This window comes from Desmodus rotundus, chromosome 5, assembly GCF_022682495.2.
Source record: "Desmodus rotundus isolate HL8 chromosome 5, HLdesRot8A.1, whole genome shotgun sequence".
In the NCBI taxonomy this organism is placed as follows: domain Eukaryota; kingdom Metazoa; phylum Chordata; class Mammalia; order Chiroptera; family Phyllostomidae; genus Desmodus; species Desmodus rotundus.
Window position 1 is genome coordinate 44,272,234 of NC_071391.1, and position 23,716 is coordinate 44,295,949.

The 23,716-nt window shown below is 38.5% G+C and overlaps 2 protein-coding genes across 3 annotated transcripts; one reads left to right on the forward strand and one right to left on the reverse strand.

Annotated features, from left to right (window-relative positions):
• Positions 1-311: 311 nt before the first annotated feature.
• LOC112317589 (olfactory receptor 51B6) lies at positions 312-5,615 on the reverse strand. Of its 2 annotated transcripts, none has more exons than XM_024574675.4 (2): positions 5,482-5,615; positions 312-2,186 (listed from the first exon to the last, which is right to left on the reverse strand). In XM_024574675.4, exon 2 carries the CDS (start codon positions 1,879-1,881, stop codon positions 943-945), a length of 939 nt encoding a protein of 312 aa, XP_024430443.2. In that variant the 5' UTR covers positions 1,882-2,186; positions 5,482-5,615; the 3' UTR covers positions 312-942. The 2 variants fall into 2 exon arrangements, with proteins under 2 accessions (XP_024430443.2, XP_053781634.1); XM_053925659.2 differs by having other exon boundaries at positions 312-2,391.
• A 13,316-nt stretch (positions 5,616-18,931) lies between these two features.
• Positions 18,932-23,355, forward strand: LOC112317626 (olfactory receptor 51B5). The gene is made up of 3 exons (XM_045183589.2): positions 18,932-19,071; positions 19,502-19,566; positions 22,194-23,355. The coding sequence occupies exon 3, from the start codon at positions 22,299-22,301 to the stop codon at positions 23,235-23,237; it is 939 nt and encodes a 312-aa protein (XP_045039524.2). The 5' UTR covers positions 18,932-19,071; positions 19,502-19,566; positions 22,194-22,298; the 3' UTR covers positions 23,238-23,355.
• Positions 23,356-23,716: the final 361 nt, after the last annotated feature.

The window sequence follows — 23,716 nt, forward strand, 5'->3', positions numbered from 1 at the left end:
TGGTGAAACATCATATTACCCACATGACTCAGCTCTGCTACAGCCCAGAATTGATTCCCTGTGACTTTCGCTTTTCCCAAGACTAAAATCACCTTTCAAAAGAAACAGATTTCAGACTGCTGATGAGATTCAGGAAAATACGAAGGGGCAGCTGATGGTGATTGGTTGAATTGTGTGAGGTTCCAAGGTGCTCACTCTGGAGGGGAATGAGGTTTCATTGTACTATGTACACTGTTCCTTGTATCTTGTACCTTCTTCAGTAAATGTCTCTATTTTTCATATTACATGGCTGGATACCTTTTGGACTGATCTCATGTATACTTTTCCTAGAGTTGGCATATTGAACTGAGGACAAAGTAAGGCTCATTGCTTTACTTAGTGCAATTCTCTAGATAACAACTAGCTCTATGAAAGTGAAAAAAAACTAGACAAATATCTGAGATGAAGGGTGTAATTACTAGGTACATCAGAGCAAATACATTCAGAACATAGGGTAAACAAAGGAATTTGACTCAAACTCTGGTGATGAATATCATAGACCAAGAATAATATCTCAGTTGCCATAGATTCACCAAACAGGGTGAATTACCTGGGAAACAGTAAATCAGTTGGAAACTTGAAATATATGCTTAGTGTTATACATATGTTACCATATTTTGCCATGTATAATGTGCATCCACATTTTTGTGAACATTATGCACAGGATTATTATACCCATGGTACGTAATCATTACACCCATATATAATGTTCACCCTTAATCTTCCGCAAAAATTTGGGCAAACAAATGGGCATTACACATGGTAAATATATGTATATCGTATACAACTCAGTAGCCAATAAACAGGGTATGATGGTGTCTCAATAGCAGAGAGGTTGTTTTCTGTTGACATGACTTTCCCTAATAAATTGCTCCTACCAACTAACTGTCAGCTTTTCCAAATTTAGGCTCTAGTATGAGGCAGAAAGAATAAGCGAATTATTCCATTCCGTATCTGCTTGGTCTTAATGCTATAAATGATAGGGTTCATAAAAGGGGGGAAAAGGAAGTAAATGTAGCTCATTGTGATGTGGACCACATGAGGAGCATGTTTTCCAAACCTGTGGATAAATGTCAGGCCAACTACAGTGACATAGAAGACCAGGAGGCAGCAGATGTGGGAGACACATGTGTTGAGGGCCTTGGCCCTCTCTTCTCCAGAAGCAATGCCCATGACAGCCTTGAGGATCAAAATGTAGGAAAAACAGATGATCAAAAAGTCCAACAAGACCATTGTAAATACAACAACTACTGGGTAGAGACGATTGAAGGTGATGTCAGCACAGGCTAACTTGATGACATCTTGGTGTAGACAGAAAGCATGGGATAGGACATGGGATCGACAATAGGGGAACCAGTGAAGGCGAATAATTATTGGCATAATCGACAGACCAGCCCTTGTCAATACCCCCATTCCAATCTGCATTACCCTGGTATTGGTAAGGATGGAAGTATATCTCAAGGGGTTGCAGATGGCAATGAAACGGTCATAGGCCATGGCAAGCAAAACACCAGACTCCACGATAGAAAGAGTATGGATAAAGTAGGCCTGAGAGAAGCAGGTCCCGTGGCCAATCTCTCTGTGATTCAACCACAGGACTCTCAGAACTGTGGGCATTGTGGTCAATGTCACTCCAAGATCTGTAGCTGCCAACATAGCTAAGAAATAGTACATGGGCTCATGGAGGTTTTGATCATCCCTGATGAGAAAGAGAAGGGTGCCATTACCAATGAGTATGGAGATGTAGACCACTAATAATGGGATGGAGATCCAGTGATGTGCGTTCTCCATGCCTGGGAAGCCAGTAAGCAGAAATGGGGAAGCAGTGGTGTTGAGCCACATTGCAGGCCTTGCAAAAAGGAAAATATTTCCCTTAGATGATGCTGCAGAAGCTCTAGTTCTTAGAAGCTGCCCCGTGAATGCACTGCCTGTTCATAAGGTATTTATTGGTCTTGACTTCCAGGGATGGCAAGGATAGTAATTTAGTCATTCTCAAGAGATTCTTGGGTATTGTAAAATAAAATGTATAAACAACAGCTCTACAAATTATTGAGGATTGCCCATATGTCAGGTTATTGAACCATGTACTGAAGATACAGCAATGTATGGAGAATAGACCTGGTTGATATCCTTAGAAATTACATAACCTAAAAAAATAAAGACAAAGTGAAAGAAGAAATAACTTTGAATAGTGCTATAATAGCATTTTAACTTACAGAGTGTTTTTTATGGTGCCTCTTATCTTGACTGATGGTATTGGGGAAGATGGAAAGGTTTTCCAGAATGTGTGAAACCTAGCAGATCAGTAGGACATTGGTCCTGAGCAGTTTTAGAAGAACAAGTACAAACATCCTAGGGAAAAACAATCAAACAACAAATAAATCACCAAGCAAGTAAAATAGACTTAGTTGATTTGAGGGGATGACTAGTGCTACATATATCTGAGGGTAAAATTCGGTTCATGAAGTTCTGGGGACATTTGGGAGCCTGTAAAAATGACATGAGTTAATTATAAGTGTTTATTTTCAAAACACATAGATCTCAAAATCCATGTAGCCTAACCTCATAATACCTCAGTCATAATTGTGCTGTGTCTCAAAGAATTCAAAATTTCAGAACATAGATACAAAAATAAGCAATACTAGGTAGATTTTAATGATAAGCTCTTGAGGGCACTATTTGTTAACAGTACAAAAAATTACTGTTGGCATTTCACCTATTTGGAGATACAAATATTGAAATTAGGTATTTAAGCATGTTCAAGGAAAATATTTTTTCAATGCCATGGAGTCTGATGAGATTTAATACCAGTGGGAAGGCTCTGTGACATTCAAATTATCAGGTATCCTCTGGAGCAGGCAGCTGGTCTCTGGGAGTAAAATAAGCATGAGTGGGTGTCTTGGGCATCAGCCAGGGAAAAATGAGGCCGTCTTCTATTATGGTTGGTATGGACTGTACATCACACATTCTTTGAAAGAAACATCTTGGTTTAAATTTAATGCATAGCTCCTAGACCCCTTGTTGCCCACAGAAAATTGTCTGCAAGATTATCTGGCTTTTACCTCCTGAAGAATTTGGTTGAAGTTTCAGCTCTTCTACTGTGTAACAATGATGATGTTGAGAAAGTCACTTAATCTGGGGCTTTGGTTTCATTATCTTCAAAGGGTACTATCATGTCTGCCCAATCATACTCTTGACACGGGGTGTGAGAATGGAATGGAATTGCAAACGGGGAAGTGCTTTGCAAAGAGGAAGTTATTCTTCACTTCTGAAGTTTGGTTGTTATGAGTGAGGATAGTCGCCCTGCTCTCTATCTAGTAGGTATTCGTAGGATCAGTCATTGATCCCAGGATGTGTCAAATTGATTAAGAACCCTGGGGAACAGACATAAGATGATGGGATTTGGAGGAGTCTAAATTTAATTGTAACTAAAAATGTGAAACCAGAAACCATGTAACCTGTGCAAAAAAGGTGATATATCTGAGCAGAGAGGGAGAGGGAGGAGAGGGGTGAGTGAGTGCAGGAGTTTCTGATGGTAGCTACTGATGACATCAAGCCTGGATGGAGCACAGGGCCTGATGTAAGTCTAGGGAAAAGCAACTCTACTCACAGGGGTGAAAAGGAGAGGAATAGCTGACTCTTGCCTACAAGTGAAGGGCTAAGAAAATACTCAGTTTATTCAGGGTTAAAATAAAAAATAGCAACAACCACAATAACAAAACGAAAAAGAGGTAGGTAGGGGTTCCAGGTGAGGGGCAGTTAAAAAGCAAATGAAAGAAACAAATACTTGCTGAGTTCCATTGTGTGTCTGGCCACTAAGACATTACATGTGGCTCATTTATTTTTGTAGAAACTTTACAAGACCCTATTTCCCCCATTTCATAGAATTACAATAAATTATTTACATGTCCAAGGGGATAGCTACATTAAGCAAACGACAGAGTCCATTTTATGTACGGTGGCTTAGAAAGACTTAGGCAATGGGTGAAATCTTTGTAGTATTTAGGAGTACAACCAACATTACGGTCTCTCTTTTCTGTTTTCATACTGAAAAACTGAACATTTTCATTTGATTTACTCAGAGTTGTTTTTGTGGCACCTGAGATTACCTGTGAGTTTTGCAGGGGTTAAAAATCCTAGGTTATTCCTCTTCCCTGCAACCACCCATCATCTCCCAGAGCCTGTCCTAGAGTGGACTTGGTTTTTCACTGATGAGAAGCTCATCCTCAGAGTCTCAAACCTGGCCACATAAACCGTGGGCTCCATGCAGACCTGCTGTTAGACTTGTACCTTTCACATGTTCCCTCACCTTGTGGGGTGTTTTTCCTGCTCCCCCGCCCCACCCCTTTTTATTTTTTATTGACACTTCTTTTTGTAATTCAAATACTTAATCCCTCTCTCCCTGGTTTGTTCCTTTGTTTGTTTTATCTCCCAACCATTGTCCCTTTTCACTCCTTTCTGTAAGGTTCAAATTTGTAATGCATTCTTCTGTGTGTTCTACCTGCAGGGCTTCCGAAGGCTGCATTCTCAATACTTAATTTTTCCTGCAATGTCTAGCACAATATTTGTGGGGGGTTTTACAGTTGTTGAAAATAATTGGTTTGCCTTCACATGCAGATTGGATTTTGATCATCTTAGGGGCCTCATTTTGAGCAGGTTCTCAAATTTTCCAAGCACGTAGGTTTGTAGGTGTGCCCTTCTTAGTGGTGGATTGACTCTGAACACATAGCTGTGCATCCTCAGCACCTAGACATGCCCTGAGGGTTGTTACAAGTAGATGGGAAGAAAAAATCTACCCCATTTTCATTTTGGGGGGATTGAATGTTTATTGCACTCTGTGTACTTTTCCAAGTGATGAAGATACACAGCTATGTCAATCACCATTCCTGATCTAAAGGCTCATGCAGCCCAGGCTTCATGCAAGATTAGTTTTGACTTGGCGTATTAGTCTTGGAGGATGGTCAGATAGTGACTTCTCTCCACAAAATGTTTGAACCTCTGATGATTACAGAGCTACCTCTTCTCACCCTTACAGAAGAGATTCTATCCATTTGCTTATCTGGACTTCTAGGGGAAATCACAGGAATGGGGCCAGGGCGGTTGCAGGTTGGTACAAAAAGACAGCAAGAAGTATAAACACATACTTCATCACCGAGTCTACATCCATCATCTGGTTGTAGAACCCACAACTCTTCTTTGCCTCATGGGTTCCAGAATCTATTCGTGACCTTATTCTATACATATTAGTATGTAATCCTTAAATGGTACAAATATTAGAGATCTTGGAGAATCTTAAGGACCTGTGCTTATTCTCCATATACACTTGACAGACAATACTATCACCTTTCTCTTGCTGAGAAACCAGCTCCCCAATTCCACCCTCTCTAACCTGGTGCCTTGTTTGAGACAATAGAGAGAAGATTCATTAGACACCTCACAGACCTGAATTTGGTTCTCTTCTATTCTTCAGCTCCGTAGTCTTTAATCTGGAATCTTTAGCTTTATCAAAGATTTAGTCACAACACCATCCTTTACATAATGTTCACGAAATAGTGGCTGGTAGGAATATTTGTATTAGGAGCTCCTCTCCAGGGTCCACTTATAATTTCAGCTACTCATTGCCCCTCCCTCTATGTCCTGCCTCTCTTCATGCCTCCTCCTGGCCATCTTTTTCAGCCTTATGTGCACCCTTGGCTTTGGAGACCTGGGGACAGCAGTCCCCAAGCTTTTACTTAAGCTCTGTTGTTAGGAGAATGATAGTTATTTATATCTATCAGGATATGGAAGGAAATGTAGACCAGGTAAGAGTCCGGACTGAAAAATGTTCTTGAGGGCGCAGTATTCCCCAGCTGTCTATGAGAACTCCCACCACCTGTCCCTATAATGAGGAATGATTGCAAATTATAGGAGAGCAAAGCATTCATTTTGGTGAAGTAAAATAACTCCTCCCACACACCCTCTTTTCCCAGTTTTGATATCTGGCTGCAGCCAAAGGGAGGTGAAAGCCCTGTCTCCTGGAAAAGAGAGAATCCCTTTTCAGTCCCTGATTTCACCTTATTTCTCTCTCTACATCCTCCATTTATTTTTATTTCTATTTATTTATTTATTTATAGTTGGCAGTTACAGTTGGCATTCAACATTTATGTTAGTTTCAGGTATAGGGAATAGTGGTTAGACATTTATATAATTCACAAAGTGGTCCCCTAGATAAGTCTACCCTCAACCAGCACCATACATAGTTATTACAGTATTACTGATTATATTCCCTATGCTGTACTTTTATATCCCCATGACTATTTTGCAACTTCCAATTTGTAGTTCTTAATTTCTTCACCTTTCCACCCATCCCTGCAACTCCCCTCCCACCTAAGAACCATCAGTTTGTTCATGAATGGGAGTCATTTTTCATCAAGTTACCAGTAAGATATGGAGTACAGAATGCATAGTATCAGTTATATGGACTCTAAGGGTCTTACTCTCTGTTCTCATAGAAAAACAACAATTCAGTATATATGTGATTAAGAGCATTAATGTTGAAACATAAGTACTTGGTTTACAATGTGACTCTGGCTTTTGCTTTGCCACTTGGCTCAAGTTATGTAACCTCTTTGCTCCTTATCTCTAAAATGCATGTACTAATTATTGCTATAGTACTAATTATAGTACTAATTGCACTATAAAGCTTTTTTGAGCAGTATTTAATATAAAGTACTTAGAGCAGTCATAATAAGCAGTCAATGTCAGCTATTATTATCTCTATTATAATAAGTCACATTTATTTTAATTATTTATATTTTAGATTATCTTTCCCCATTGAATATGCAACTCTTTTGAGAAATAAGACTCCATCTTTCATAATTTTATGGCACATAGATATCTAAATGATTAAACTGTAGAACCAATGTAATTGGTTCTACAATTACTACTACTGGAGGTAATAGTAATGGTCTTCAATTTCTACTACTGGAGGTAAATGATTGCACAGGCAATTTAATGATTCATCTCTGATGGATGGAGAGCAATTACCATTTCCGTATTAACACCACCAGCTCATGAATACCATTCTACTTAGTGAAATCGTTTTTAAATCTACTACATTGAATTTTAATCATAGACACATTTATAGAGGATATACAGATAAACACACAGATATATTCTTTTACTCATTAACGAAATGATAAGATTCAATTTAACTACCAATTCAATTCAATTAATTTCATTTAATTAAACATTGACACAACAGGAATGAAAACAGGATTGAGAAAATGTACTGTGGATAAACCGGAACTGACAATCAGCAATGGCTTCAAGAAATCTTTAGTAAAAAAAAATAGTTACTTATGATAAAAAATGTGAATGAATCATAAAGGTCTAGCTAAATAAAGTTGCTGCAAAATAATTCATCATTTTACCAATTACCATGAACAAGAAATAAAATAAAATTTTACCAGCCCAGCAAAAGCCCCTTTGTGTCCCTATCAGTCCACCTCCAAGTTGTGTTTTACATTGTTGTAACTTTTATAAAATGGAATCATTCTCTATGTGTTCTTTTGTGTTTGTCATCTATATTTATTATTAAGTTTGTGAGAAATATCTATGTGTTTGTATGTAGCAGTAGTTTCTTCATTTTTGTTTCTATATGGTATTCCATTGTATAAATATACCCTATATTTTTATTCTTAATAATAATAGTTGCAGCTATTGCAAAATTGCTGCTTGAACTTTGAAGTATATATTTATTGGATTGTTTGTTTTGTGCACATAGCTATGAATTTCTGTTGAACTTAAGCTTAGGAATACAGTTTCTTGGAAAAACATATACTTATTTATAGTAAATACTGTCTAATATTTTCTAGAGCAATTATATTTTTTTATATTTCACTAGTAGTTTATGAGTCTCAGTTGGTTCATGCCTTAATAGCATGAGGTATGTTTAGCATTTTCAGAGAGCTCAGTGTGTAGTAGTATCTTGTGGTTTTGAATTGCATTTCCTCATGACTAATACTGTTGCACACATTTTCATATATTTATTGGTTACTTGCCTCTTTTATGAAGCGTCTGTTTCAGTCTTGCCCATTAAAAAAGTAAGTAGTCTGATATTTACTTACTGATTTTCAAGTATTATTTATGTTATTGATGTGATTTGGGGGTCAGGTAGAGATATAACAAATATCCTTCCTACTCTATAGCTGGCTTTCTTATTTTCTTAATTATTTTCTATGGCAATGTTATTTTTAATGCAGATTTATTTATACTTCTTGCTTTTGTGAGATATTTAAGAGATTTTAAGTGCTCGTAAAGGATGTGGAGAAATGGGAATCCTTTTATACTGTTGGTGGGAATGCAGATTGATGCAACCACGGTGGTACAGTATGGAGATATCTCAAAAAATAAAAATAGATTTGCCTTTTGACCCAGTGAAACCTCTTCTGGGAATATATCCAAAGGAACCCAAACACTAATTCAAAAGAAAAGGCATACAACTGTAATTGAAAAAAAAAAAGAAAGAAAAACAAATAAAGCTTATTTCATCACCTATAAAAAAAAAAGAACATAAGCACACCTATGTTCATTGCAACATTTTTTACAATTGCCAAGATATGGAAGCAGCTCATGTCCATCAGTGGATGAGTGGATAAAACAACTATAGGGCATTTACACAATGGAATACTACTTGACCATAAGAAGGAAAAACATTTAACCCTTTGTGACGGTCTGGATGGACCTGGAGAACATTATGCTAAGTGAAATAATCCAGTCAGAGAAAGGCAAACACCATATGATTTCGCTCAGAAGGATGAAAGCTATGGGGGAAAGGTTAGGAGGTGGAGAATTTGAGCAAAAAGGAAAAAGGACTCATGCACATGGACAACGGTATGGTAATTGCTGTGGGGAAGGTGGTATAAGGGGACTAAATGGTAATGGAAAAAATACAATAAAAATTAAAATATAAAAACAAAATAAAGTAAAATAAAATCAAGGAGTAAAATTCCCTGTGTTATCTTAAAATAGTTTTAAGCTGTTAATAACTTCACCACAAATTTAATTTTGTCTACAGTGTGAGGGTGATATCAAGAATTATTGTTGTGTCCAGATTAATTTAGTGCCTTTGAGTAGCTATACTCTTTTCTGATCCAATAAGAACCCTGGACAGTATAACCATAGTTGGATATACCCTGTTACTCTTTCACTTAGTTACAACATTATCTTGTCAGAAGAAACAGTCATAATATCACCTATGGATTCTATATTCTTGTTAAGCAAGGAAATTATACTTTCATTGATGGCCAAACTACCTGGTGACTAGATTCTTGTCATAGCTTGGGTTTTCCAGAGGCAGATGCTGAGACACAGTTTTGGGTGAAAGTTGTTTACTAGAGGTTTACACCTTTGAAAAAAGATGAAAGCAGAATTTGGCAGAGGAAGAAACCTGTTACAGGCTGAAAAGTCAGTCTCATCTAACTTAGCAGAAAGCCCTGGACCAAGTATACACAACAGTATTATCCCATGTTGGGATCAAAATGGGCAGACTATTAAAATCTTTCCTCAGCTAGTCACCTAAGAAAGAAGGTCATGACTTTAGGCAAAGTGGCTTTCAGCAGCTGAGAGACATCCTGTGTAAGGTGAGATTTGAGGGCTGCTCACTGACCACATCCCCAGGGTGGCACTGCAAGTCCTTGGTGGGGGGAATCTGGGCTGCACACATCCATGCCCACAACCGTCTCCTTGTTGGTCTCCTATATTTGGAGGACATTTTCCAATGCTTTTCAGATTTAAAACCTAACTATACTTCCCAAAACTCAGAAACCAATGCAAAATAGAAGCATATCAACTGGATATTAAAAGAATAGTTTCTCCAGGGTTTCACTAGCTCCCAACACCACCTGTGGTCCCCTAAGTCTCACAGAAGCATGTTCTTAGGGAGGTTCATTACAATTTGTATATTAAAACAAACAAATAAAACCACTTTAAATTTGTGTATCTGTTTTTCTAACTTTTTAATTTTAAAATCATTATAGATTCATAAGAATTGCAAAAAAATATATAGGAAAATTCTGTGAACCTTTCACCCAGTTTTCTCCAATTATAATATATTGCATAACTGTAGTATAATATTCAAAGGGGCAAATTGACATTGCTGCAATGCACAGAGAATATATAATTTCACAAGTTTTTATATGCATTCATTTGTATGTTTGCATGTATAGCTTTATCCAATTTTATAACTAGTGTTCATTCATTTAAATACCATCGCAGTCAAGACACAATACCAACCCATCTTCGGTGCTACCTCATGCTATTCCTTTCTCGTTTTCCTCTCTCCTATTATCCCTAACTTCTGGCAAATACTAATCTGTGCTCCATACTAAAACTTTGTTCTTTCAAGAAAGTTTCATGCATGGAATAATGTTTTTTTTATTTAACTTATTCTCTTGAGAAGAATCCAGTTGGTCTATGTATCAATAGTTTTTTATTACTGAGCAATAATTTATTGTATGGAAGTTCCACAGTTTATTCATGGATTGAATAACATTTAGATTGTTTCTAGTTTTTGGCAATTACCAAAAAAAAAGCTATTATGAACATCTGTGTACACATATATGTATAAACATAGGTTATCATTTCTGTGGAATAAATGCCCAGATATTCCATTATTAGGCCATAGGTAAATGCATGGTACTTTACAAGAAACTGCCAAGTGTTTGCTAGCATGGCTGTACCACATTCCATTTCCAACAGCATTGCATGAATGATCCAAATCCTCTGTATTCTTTTAAAAACAATGTTATTGAATTGATTGAAGTGACATTGGTTAATAAAATTATATAGGTTTCAAGTGTACAGTTCTTTAATACATCATTTGTATATTGTACTGCATGTTCACCACCCAAAGTCAAGTCTCCTTCCATCACTATTAATCTCCTCTTTACCCTTTTCTACCTGCCAATCCCCCCTTTTCTCTATGGTATTCACCATACCATTGTCTGTGTCAATGAGCTATTTTCATTCTCTTAATCCCTTCACCTTTTTCACTCAGCTCCCCACCTCCCTCCTTCTGACAGTATGTTCTCTGTATCTATGAGTCTATTCCTATTTTGTTTGTTACTTCATTTTGTTCATTAAATTCCACATATAAGTGAAATCATATGGCATTTTTCTTCCTCCGACTTAGCATAATAGATTTCCTTCTCTTTTTTTTGGTCCAGTAGTATTTCATTGTTTAAAAGTACAACTGCTTTTTTATGCACTCACCTATTGATGGGCATGTGGGCTGCTTCCACATCTTGGCCATTGGAAATAATGCTGTAATGAACAGAGGAGTGCATGTATTTTTAAAAGAAAATTTCTTCCTGATACTCTTTTTTAAAAATATATTTATTGATTATGCTATTACAGTTGTCCCATTTCCCCCCCTTCACTCAACTCCATCCTGCCCACTCCCTCCCTCCCACATTCCCCCCCTATAGTTCATGTCCATGGGTCATACGTATAAATTCTTTGGCTTCTACATTTCCTACACTATTCTTACCCTCCCCCTGTCTATTTTCCACCTATTATTTATGCTGTTTATTCTCTGTACCTTTCCCCCCTCTCTCCCCTTCCCACTTCCCTGTTGATAACCCTTCATGTGATCTCCATTTCTGTGGTTCTGTGCCTGTTCTAGTTGTTTGCTTAGTTTGCTTTTGTTTTTGTTTTAGGTGGTTGTTAATAACTGTGAGTTTGCTGTCATTTTTACTGTTCATATTTTTTATCTTCTTTTTCTTATGTAACTCCCTTTAACATTTCATATAATAATGGCTTGGTGATGATGAACTCCTTTAACTTGACCTTATCTGAGAAGCACTTGATCTTCCCTTCCATTCTAAATGATAGCTTTGCTGGATAGAGTAATCTTGGATGTAGGGCCTTGCCTTTCATGACTTGGAATACTTCTTGCCAGCCCTTTCTTGCCTGTAAGGTCTCTTTGGAGAGATCAGCTGACAGTCTTATGGGAACCCCTTTGTAGGTAACTGACTCCTTTTCTCTTGCTGCTTCTAAGATTCTCTCCTTCTGCTTAATCTTGGGTAATGTAATTATGATGTGCCTTGGTGTGTTCCTCCTTGGTGTGTCCAGCTTCTTTGGGACTCTCTGAGCTTCCTGGACTTCCTGGAAGTCTATTTCCTTCGCCAGACTGGGGAAGTTCTCCTTCATTATTTGTTCAAATAAGTTTTCAATTTTTTGTTCTTCCTCTTCTCCTTCTGGCACCCCTATAATTCAGATGTTGGAACGTTTCAAGATGTCCTGGAGGTTCCTAAGCCTCTCCTCATTTTTCTGAGTTCTTGTTTCTTCATTCTTTTCTGGTTGGATGTTTCTTTCTTCTTTCTGGTCCACACCGTTGATTTGAGTCCCAGTTTCCTTCGTCTCACTATTGGTTCCCTGTACATTTTCCTTTGTCTCTCTTAGCATAGCCTTCATTTTTTCATCTAGTTTTCGACCAAATTCAGCCAATTCTGTGAGCGTCCTTATTACCAGAGTTTTCAACTGTGCATCTGATAGGTTGGCTATCTGTTCACTGCTTAGTTGAATTATTTCTGGAGCTTTGAAGCGTTCTGTCATTTGGGCCATTTTTTTTTTTTTTTTGTCTTGGCGCGTCTGTTACTTAAAGGGGCGGAGCCTTAGGTGTTTACCGGGGCGGGGTAATGCTGGTCCCTGCGCTGTGACGCTGTATGTGGGGGAGGGGCCAAGAGGGAGCAATGGCTCCGGCTCCACTCTCTACCGGACCTCAATCTTTCACTCCGCTACCCACAATCAAACTGGGCCCCTCTGGTGCTGGTTCCCAAGTGGGTGGTCTTGTGCACGCTCTAGGCCCCTGTGGATCTCTCCAACAAACTCTCCCGTGAGGCTGGGAGTTTCTCCTGCTGCCGCCCCAGCCCCCACGGGTGTTTTCAATCAGAGGTTTGAGGCTTTATTTCCCCAAGCTGGAGCCCTGGGTTACAAGGTCTGCTTCGCTTCCCCGCGGTTCGTCCTGGTTTATCTATGTGCAAATGTGGGGCTGCAGGGTCTGCTACCTGCCGCTGTGCCTGCCCCGTTCTCCGCCACTCCGAGTCTGGCCCTCTCAGTTTATCTGTGCACGAATGTGGGGCCACGGGGTCTGCTAGTGGTCAGACTTCCTGCCCCGTTCGTCCCACACTCCACCAGTCTCGGTCCCGCCACAGCCACGCGAGTCTTCTCCACCCCGGTGCCCATCTCCGCCCCTCCTACCGGTCTGGATGAATGTTTCTTTTTTATCAACTTGGTGTCAGACTTCCTTGCCGTTCAATATTCTGTCAGTTCTGGTTGTGCGAGGAGGTTCAGTATGTCTACCTACGCCTCCATCTTAGTTCTCTCTTCAGGAGTGCATGTATTTTTTTAAATTGGTGTTTCTGGTTTCTTCAGATATATTCCAAGTAGTAGAATTGCTGGATCATAAGGAAATTCCATGTTTATTTTTTTTTTTTGTAAACTCTATACTGCTTTCCACAGTGGTTACATTAATTTGCATTCCCACAAATAGTGTATGAAGGTTTCCTTTCGTCTATATCCTCACCAACACTTATTGTTTGTTGATTTATTGATAGCTATTCTGACAGGTGTGAGGTGATATCTCATTGTGTTAATTTGTATCTCTCTGATGATTAGTGACATTAAGCATGTTTTCATATGTCTATTGGCCAACTGTACATCCTCTTTGGAGAAGTGTCTATTCAAGTTATTTACCCATTGATTGTCTGTTCTTTTGGTGTTGATGTTAGTTCTTTATAAATTTTGAACATTTACACCTTATCAGAGGTATCATTGGCAAATGTGTCCTATCACTCAGTGGGTTGTCTTTTCATTGTGTTGATGGTTTTCTTTGTCATGGAAAAAATTTAGTTTGATATAGCCTCATTTGTTGATTTTTTCCCAATATTTTAAATGTCCAATATTTTATTGCCTAACGTGACCAGGAAGCTCACTTAGTGCATCATCTCAAATACACAGAGGTTGTAGGTTGATCCCTGGTCAGGGTACATACAAGAATCAACCAGTGAGTGCATAAATAAGTGGAACAACATATTGATGATTCTCTTTCTCTCCTTCCCTCTCTCTCTGAAATAAAAAAAGGAATTTTACTAGCGATGTTTTCTTCTGGGATTTTTATTGTTTGGAGTCTTACATTTCAGCAATTAACTCTTTGGAATTTATTCTTGCATATGGTGTAAGAAGGTGGTCTAGTTTTATTGTTTTGCTCATATCTCTTCAATTTTCCCACGTTTTTGTCTTCTTTGTTGAATATAAATTGACTGTAAAAATGTGGAGTTATTTCTGGGTTCTCTATTCTGATTCATTGACCTCTATGTATGTTTTTATACCAATACCATGCTGTTTTGGTTACTATGACCATATAGTATATTTTGATACCAGGTAGCTTGAGTTCTCCAACTTTGTTCTCCTTCTCATGTGGCTATTCGGGGTCATTTGTGGCTCTATAAAAATTTTTGGAATATTTCCAGTCTGTATGTACCTTTCACTCTATGTTGGGTCTCATAGACAGCAGATATATGGGTCTTGTTTTCTTATCCATTCAGCTACCCTATGTCTTTTGAGTGGCGCACTTAAGCCATTTACATTTAAAGTGATTATTGATAGACATGTATTTAATACCATTTTATTCTTTATATTTCTCTTCTTCTTCCTTCTTCCTTCTTCCTTCTTTCTTCTCCTTCTCCTTCTTCTTCTTCAAGAAGACCATTTAACATTTCTGTAATACTGGTGTGGTAGTAATGAACTCCTTTAGCTTTTTCTTATCTGGGTATTATTTATTTCCCCTTCAATTTTAAGTGATAACCTTCCTGGGCAAAGTCATCTTGGTTGTAGGCCCTTACTTTCCATCATTTGGAATATTTCATGCCAATCCCTTTCTGCTGAGAAATCAGCTAATGACCTTACAGGAGCTTCCTTGCAGGTAACTGACTATTGTTCTCTTGCTGCTTTTAAGATTTTCTTTTTGTCTTTAACTGTTGCCATTTTAATTATGATGTGACTAGGTCTACTTGGGTTGACCTTGTTTGAGACTCTGTGCTTTCTGGACTTATACTTCTATTTTCTTCACCAAGTAATAGAACTTTTCCATCATTGTTTATTCAAATACATTATCAATTCTTGATCTCTCTCTCTTTTCCTTCCTGTGTCCCCATGATGCAAATGTTGCTACATTTGTTTCATGTTCTCCAGAGGCTCCTTACATTGTCTTCATTTTTGGATTCTTTTTGCTTTTCTGATTGGGTGTTTTCTGCTTTCTTATCTTCCAAATTACTGATTTCATGCCCTGCTTCATCTACTCTGCTTTTGGTTCCCTGTAATGTATTTTTTTTTTATTTCAAGTAGTGTGTTTTTCACTTCTGACTGGCTCTTTTTTATGGTTTCCATGTCTTTTTTAATGCTGTTGAAGGTCTCACTCAATTCCTTGAGCTTCCTTATAATCATTTTCTTGAACTCTCTATTTGGTAGTTTGCTTGCCTTCATTTCATTTACTTATTTTCCTGGAGATTTCTCCTGTTCTTTCATTTGGGCATGTTCTTTGTCTCCCTACTTTGATTGCCTCTTTGTCTTTGTTTCTCTGTATTAGGTACACCTGCTATGTCTCCCTGTCTTGGTTGGTTGGTCTTATGTAGTAGGTGTCCTGTGGGACTCTGTGGCACAGTCTCCTTGTCTGACCTGGGGACTCAGGATTGTCCCTTGTGTGGATTACATGAGTCCTTCTGTTGTAATTGAGTTTCGATCACTATTGACCCATTTGCATGAGGATCTCAACTCCCAGGCAGGGGAGGCTGACGGTGAGGATTGATCCAGACCACAGTGTACAATCTGCTGGGTGCTGATCACCTGAAGCAGAATTCTTCTCAGCTTGGTCTGATGCCTTCCAAGATCTTCCTTCGCATATGCCACTTTTGAAGCTAATTGGATGCTACTCTGACAGTGTCTTTAGCCAGCTACTGAACATGTTGGTTCTAGGGCCTCTTTGCAGGTGCAGAACAATGTCAGATGCTGCCTGTGACTGGCCCTGGGGAACCATTTTGGTGTTATAAAGTGATACACAGTTTGTTGTTGCTTCTGTTGGGCCTGTATGTGCCGTGGAAGAACAAAGCGGCACACCAAGGCTGACTTCCACTGGTACTGAGCTGAGGGCAGGTCAGCAAGAAGCCCAAGGCACACAGAGATCACCCTTGCCTCTGACTGCCAGTTGCCTGTTTGGCTCTGTCACTGAAATAGCCTATGGCAGTACTCCAGTAGCATGAGGTAAGGTCTCAGTGTGTCATCATGTAGGGGTGAGTAGTATCACCACTTGTTACAAGTTCAAACTCAGTGCCAGTCCTGGATCTGAGACCATGCAACAAATGTCCCAGGGTATATCAAGTCTAGTTGCTACTGTTGGGTGCCCACAGATGTTTGTGGTGGGGTGGAGTCTAGGGGAATCATCAGAGAGAGGCCAGCAGAGTTTATCAGGACCAAGCACACCAAGATTTATCTGTGTGAAAAGAAGAGCTCTGCACTAGTTGTGCCTGGAAAAAATATTCCCTGTCCTAGGTCACACAACTCAGTCTGTGCAAGATTCTGCCCAGACCTGAAGAGCCCAAGCTTAGCAGAGTAGAGCCACAGGGATTTGGGAAGTTGGGGCTAGTGGATCTCCCATGAGGAGGAAGGTTTGACCAAACTTGCAGAAATGTGTTTGTGGGGGAGGAATGACCCTAGCCCTAGAGCCACACAACTCAGTAACTGACAACCCCTGAGTTTGTCCAGATCTCTACAGCCTGGCCCAAGCAGGTGACTCTTCAGCAAGGAATGAGCTCTGCAGGGTGGGGCCACTGTATTCCCCAGACTTATGCTGTAAGGAGGGGAGTGCTCCATCCAAGAAAAATGGTATCTGTGGTGTTTGAGAGTAACTCAGCATGGGGATCCTAGTGGCTGTGCCTATGGCTCTCTCCCTGGAGCCACAAACCATGGTCTTTCCTCATATGACTCGACTCTACTCTATTCTCTCTATGCTGGAGCCCATGGTGAGTGGCTGCAAATGAGATTTCATGCATTGGTCTTTTAAGAGGGTCCTTGTGACTCTAGCAGGCTCCTATTTTTCCTTGGTGGACAGAACTCATGCTGATTTTCACAGAAGACGTTATATGGGTGCTTCTTCCATGCTCTGGCTCTTTGGGCTGGGAAGAATGGCATGGGCTTGAGATTCTGCACTTGTTAGGGGTAACCTTTGTAGCCAAGATATCTGTCTGGAATTTCACTCATCTCCTGTAGAGTGAGGCCAGCCATTTTCATGTCTTCTACCCTTCCTACTAGTCTCAATAGGGTTTCTTCTGTAAATCCTTGATTATAAGGCTTCTCTTCAGCTAGTCTTCAGTTGTTTTTCCAGATTGATTGGTCTATATTTTAGTTGTAATTTCTGTTTGGTCTTTGGAGGAAGTAAGTGTAACTTTCATCTACTCCACCACCACCTTGGATGTCTCTCTCTGTACTGCATTTAGTACTACCATTATTTTTCATTAAGCCATACTGAAATATTAAAATATTATAGTGACATCTGATTGTGGTTTTCATTTGCATTTAACTAATGATGTTGAGATATTTTCGGTTTTGTATAAGCCATCTGTGTGTTTTCTTCAGTGAAATGTTTGTTCATGTCTTTTGCCTATTTTCTAATTTTATTCTTTGTTTTCTTATCTTTGGGTTTTGAGAGTTCTTAAAATATTCTCAATATTATTTTCATTGGATATGTTGTTCGTAAGCATTTTCTTTTAGACTGTAGCTCATCTTTTTTTCCTAACAGGATTTTTGGCATGAAAAATTTCAGATCAAGGTGGAAGCAAGGTTGGTTTATTCTGAGGCCTCTCTCTTTGATTTATAGGTAGACGTCTTCTCCCTGTGTCTTCACATGATTTTTCCTCTGTTCTCAGTGGTGTCTCTCTGTGGGCTCCCATTTTCTCTTCCTGTAAGGACACGAGTCAGATTGTATCAGGGCCTAGTCTAACAGCCTCTTTTTTATCTTAATCACTTTATTATTAAAGGCCATATTTTCCATTATAATCACATTATGAGGTACTGAGGATTAAGATTTCAACATATAAATTTTTAGGTATTAACAATTCGGCATATAATATCTAAGAGCCAATTGATTATTCTGCCAGCAATCATCTGAGTCTCTGAACTAAATTAAACATTGATTATAACAAAGCATGGTAACAATCAATGTATTTCTTTAAGGACAGGAGATTTGTTCTCCTGTTAAAATGTTTATTTTCCACTAAAACTGGTAATAGGCAGGGTGATTTCTGTCAGGGTTGGAAGGAAAACTATAGATGCTATCACCCCTGAGATTAAAGGATGGGGTATGATTGCTTAAAGTATTGTGCTATAAGTATGTTAACTGTATTTCTATTTTAAAAATTTTGGCAAGATGAACTTAAGAAAGAGCATTTGCTGCAGATTATGGGTTTGTGTTTAGTAATAGGGGAGGCTGACAGGTTTTTATTATATTGACTCTATTCCATTTAACTTTCCACTCTTCAACTAACTTTGAGATAAACCAAGTAGAAAATATAATCAGAACTCAAAAGACTTATGGCAAAAGATGTTTACATTTTCTCATGAGAGCAATTGGAAAAGATTTCACCTTGAGTCTCCCATAGATTATACCAGCATCTCCTGGGGCCATAAAGATAAGTGCTCTGATTCCTCCGAGCACAGAAAGCTGCCACCTGAGGCTCTATTAGTCGCAGACCTTGTTTGGAGAAGATGCTTTAAAATGTTGGGGAGATCAATGAAGTGTTCCATTTCCTTCACAGGAGGGGATCAGGCAGAGAGAATATTCCTTAAAATTCCAATTTGCTGGAAAACAAAGAACTCTGGGAAGATGCTTTCTTCATTAATAACCTAACCAACTTAAAAAAAAAAAGCCATATAATCTGATTCTTCAGGCAGAACCCAAGAACTCAGTTCCTCATACTTAACAACCAAGCTTTGGTAGATGTGAGTATGCAGACACATCCAGAAATATAGAAAGAGGGCATTATGAGACTTTTCTATCAGCTTTCTAGAGAGAGACGATGGGGGAAGAAAAATGAAGGATCTCTATAGCCCATAGCTCTCGATGAGTGCTCATATCTGAGCCTCTCAAGTTGGTAACACTTGGGATGAGACTTGGGCATTAGCACATAAGACCTGCTGTGGCCTGCAGTATGAATATAGTTGGCCTTCCCATATGTCTCCTGTGCTCTCTAAGGGATAAACACAGAGGCATCTCTTATTCTATAAGACATTTAAATGAGGCAGAGAGAGGTTATAACTGTAAATGTTTGACATTCTTAACTATGAATTCTTTCTCTTTGCTCTATCCTCAAGCTTCATAATCTCTCATTTCCTATGGCCTTTCCTCACCTTTATTTTCTTTTCCATAAAGGTCCTTCTTAAATCCAAGAGAAGTTCCTACTTGAAGATGTGAATTTCCCACAACATGAAGTACAGGTATATTTGGATATAATTCTTGGGAATCAGCAAGAGGAAACTTAGTTGAAGGTTTTTGGCAAAATAGAATTGATCCTTTCTACTTTGGGTAGTATTCTCTGTAGTAATGTACTACTTGTACTACATATCCTTTTACAAGAAGAAATTCTTCACAGAATTGCATTAGAGTTTAGGTTGATGATCATTGCTGACAGATCAGAGAGGTAAGGAGAATGAAGTAGTACTTAGAGAACATAAAAGAGGAGGAGCCATGTGGGATTATTTTTGCATCTACTGACTAAAGAATAAACATCATTCATATTTCCAATCAGCACTAAACTTTGGTTTATGTCTCTCACACTTGGGAACAGAGCATGGAGAACTAGAAGTGATTCTGTCAATTTTCCATCCCTTAGAGTCAGGCTAAAAGTGCTGAATCATTGCCTCATGGCCAGATGTCTGGCACGTCAGCACTGCTGAAAACTTGCAGCTGGATCACATCTGTCCAGATACAGGATAACTTCAAAAAATTAGATTTGAATATTTGAAAGCCTTTAACTTAAGCGAGGAAAACAACTAGAAGAAACTGTTCTGGTATGTGATATGAAAAAAAGTAAGACATGCATTTGCTTCAATTCAGCCATATTTACTGATGACTCTTGATTTCCTCCCAAGTAAATATACATTTTCCTCAGATGTTCCCTTTTGAGTAAATGACTTAACCTAACCATTCTCTCATTTGCTCAAAACAGAAATTTAGAGTCAACCTCATTGATTATTTCCCTCATATTCCTATTTCTAAGATATCAGCAAGCCTTGGTACTACTTCATAATCTATCCATTTCTGTTTAAATTTTCTTTATTTCCACTGCTACCATCCTAGTCAAGTAACCATAACTCCTCACTGGGAGCATTACAATAACTTCCTAACTACTGCTCTTTCTGTTATCATGCTAGATTATCACTGTTTACATAGCAGTCCAAGTGATAATTCAAAAATGCATATCATAATGCCATCATTATCTCCTCTATTGTGATTTTTAAACTCTTCAATGTCTTCTCATCACCTTTGTAGTAAAAACAAAGATCCTCATGTTATCTATTAGACCTATGAGACCACTGCCTTGTCTCTGACATTACTTATTGTCCTTCTACTATCTCCTCACCAAGCTCCCAACATGCTAATTTTTCCCCTATCAATGAAACAGTCTTTTCCTAGGTTTTCATATGGCCAGTTCTTCTTTGTTACCTAGGTTTCAGGTTAAATGTCAACTTCTCAGAGCTGCAGTCCCAGATCCCCCAAACTACTATACTAAACCATATGCAAAACAACCCCAATCAATCTCCATTAAACAGTGCTGTTTTATTTTAAAATTGCACTTATATTTACCTAAATTTTTCTTATTGATTTCTAACTTAATTTATGGCTGAAAAAATCAGGGACTTTTTCTTATCAATTAATTCCAGTGCTTAAAATGTTAATTCATGTAAATATGTGCAATTGCACAAATATATATGTGAACACACATGTATACATACATATAAACATATATGTACATGTGCATATGAACACATGTATATATACATAATGGAAATATACATGTAGTACGTGTATGTATATATACATATCACATGATAGGTATTTTGCAAGTCAAATAAACTGGTTTCTATATGTAAGAAACCCATAATCTAGTAGCAGAAGAGATGTTAAAACCTTCTTAAATTCTTCTCTCTACTAACAGACAACTTTCTGTGTAGGTAGCAATAGAGCTCTCATTTAGTATTGCATAGGACAAATTCAGAAGCCTATGGCTGGATAGAAAAAGAAGGAGATCAAAAAGATGGTGCTTAATACAAAGGGAAACTCAAAAGGAAGAAATCAGGTTCTGGGGACTTACTGTAGTGGCCCTACAAAAATAATGATGAAAGAGAAAGAAACTCCATAGAAATAAAAGACAAATTTTTCAAACTGAAGGAGAAATTATTATGAGCTATGTCCTTGGCTGGCCTAAGCATTTATTTTAGCCCAATTGTCTATGATAACCTAACTTCCAATTATTCTGGGCTAATGTAGTGAGTACTAAGTAGTTCTGCCATGTTCAGGAATAAACCAATACACACTTAATGGAAACATTTTTTGTTGTGTTTTCCCATCAGTAATTTATGCAAAGTGTATTTTTTTTCATATCTATCTTCTTAGCAACAGTTGTAGTAACCCAGCTTCTCTTCCCACACTTTCCTGTTAGACTCTTGAATCTGTTGTTGAGAAGCCCGAGAAATCATGCATATGCAGGATAATGTGTGTTAGGAATCACTACTGTGAAGTCAATCATAGCTTCAGGCAGTAGATTCGAGTCAGGTTAGGGTTAGTAGTTTCCTTGAAATCTCTCATGTATAGATTCTTCTGCAAAATCTGCATAGTTGATGGAAATGGTTTCTAAGTTATAATATGCATAAAAATTTTCCTGTGGAGGTTGTTAAAATGCAGATGATGATATGAAACTCCAAAAATTTGAGTAGGTAAGGGATGGTCCCTGGAATATGCAATTAAGAACACAAAAGATATGTGTTCTTAAAATGGAATAGACTGTCCTAAGAATATGTTTTGAGAAACAATGTCTTATATTGATGTTGTTATTACCTTCAAGTAAGAATTCTGAGATGGTATATTTGGAGTGCTACTTTGAACGTCGAGCTACATTTCTGTGGTAGTAACTGAGAAAAAAGGAACATTTCTTCTGGATCAACCCAACATGTGGCCCAACAGCAGCTCCAGTTCCTTTCTGCTGACTGGTTTTCCAGGTTTGGCGGCAGCTCACCACTGGATTTCCACACCCTTCATTTTTGTCTATATCTCTGTCATTTTTGGCAATGGCACTCTCCTCCTTCTCATTAAGGCAGATCACAATCTTCATGAGCCTATGTACTATTTCCTGGCCATGCTGGCAGCCACAGACCTAGGGCTGACTTTAACCACAATGCCCACGGTACTGGAGGTCCTTTGGTTGGACCACAGGGAAATTGGAAATGTAGCCTGTTTTTCTCAAGCCTATTTTATACATTCACTTTCCTTTGTAGAGTCCGGTGTTTTGCTCGCTATGGCCTATGATCGTTTTATTGCCATCTGTAACCCCCTTAGATATACCTCTATACTCACTAATATTCGAGTGGTGAAAATTGGGCTAGGGGTTCTGATGAGGGGATTTGTATCTGTTGTCCCCCCAATATCACTCCTCTATTTTTTTCCATATTGCCATTCCCATGTCCTTTCCCATGCATTCTGCCTTCATCAGGATATCATCAAACTGGCCTGTGCTGACACCACCTTCAATCAACTATATCCGGTTGTGCTTGTGGTCCTTATATTTGTGCTGGATTCTCTGATTATCCTCATCTCCTATGTGTGGATACTCAAAAATGTCCTGCACATTGCCTCCAAAGAGGAGCGGGCCAAGGCCCTCAACACCTGTGTCTCCCATATCGGTTGTGTCCTGGTTTTCTATGTCACAGTGATTGGATTGTCTCTAATTCATCGATTTGGGAAGGAGGTTCCACATATTGTGCACCTCATTATGAGCTTTGTTTACTTTCTCTTTCCTCCACTAATGAATCCCATAATCTATAGTGTCAAAACCAAACCGATCCAGAGTGGCATCCTTCACTTTTTTACTACCCATAGAGTTACAGCCTGAACTCTGACCATCACAGCCCCTCACACAAAGTGTGGGAGCTCTGGTTTGTAGGAAGGCAGTAAAGAAGTTTCATTTCAACCACCCATGGTCATATTTCTGCTAAAATAATGGTCGAAGTAGAGCTACAAATTATTCTAAAGTAGTTCTTTAAGCCCACTTCTTTGAACTAATGTAGTTTGTACAATAAAAACATTCTGTATACTAAGTGTCTCTGCCTATTTGTCACTCAATTCTTGTGATAATAATACTTTAGGTGTTAATATGTGCATCTATAATGTAACTAATATGTATTTCTTTGGAGTTAAAAAGGTGGCAGGTAAGAACAGAGTTATACAAAAATATGAGTTTGTTTGGGTATAAAATTTGGTATAAATATATACCCACTCCAATGTTTAACCCCCACAGATTTCCCCACAGATATCCATACAAACTGTGGGGACCTTTGTTTGGTAACTGAAACTCAGAAATTTCCTTGAAAA

Bases quoted from the DNA above. Each gene is read 5' to 3' on its own strand.
- LOC112317589 (XM_024574675.4), bottom strand. From the start codon at position 1,881: ATGTGGCTCAACACCACTGCTTCCCCATTTCTGCTTACTGGCTTCCCA.
- LOC112317626 (XM_045183589.2), top strand. From the start codon at position 22,299: ATGTGGCCCAACAGCAGCTCCAGTTCCTTTCTGCTGACTGGTTTTCCA.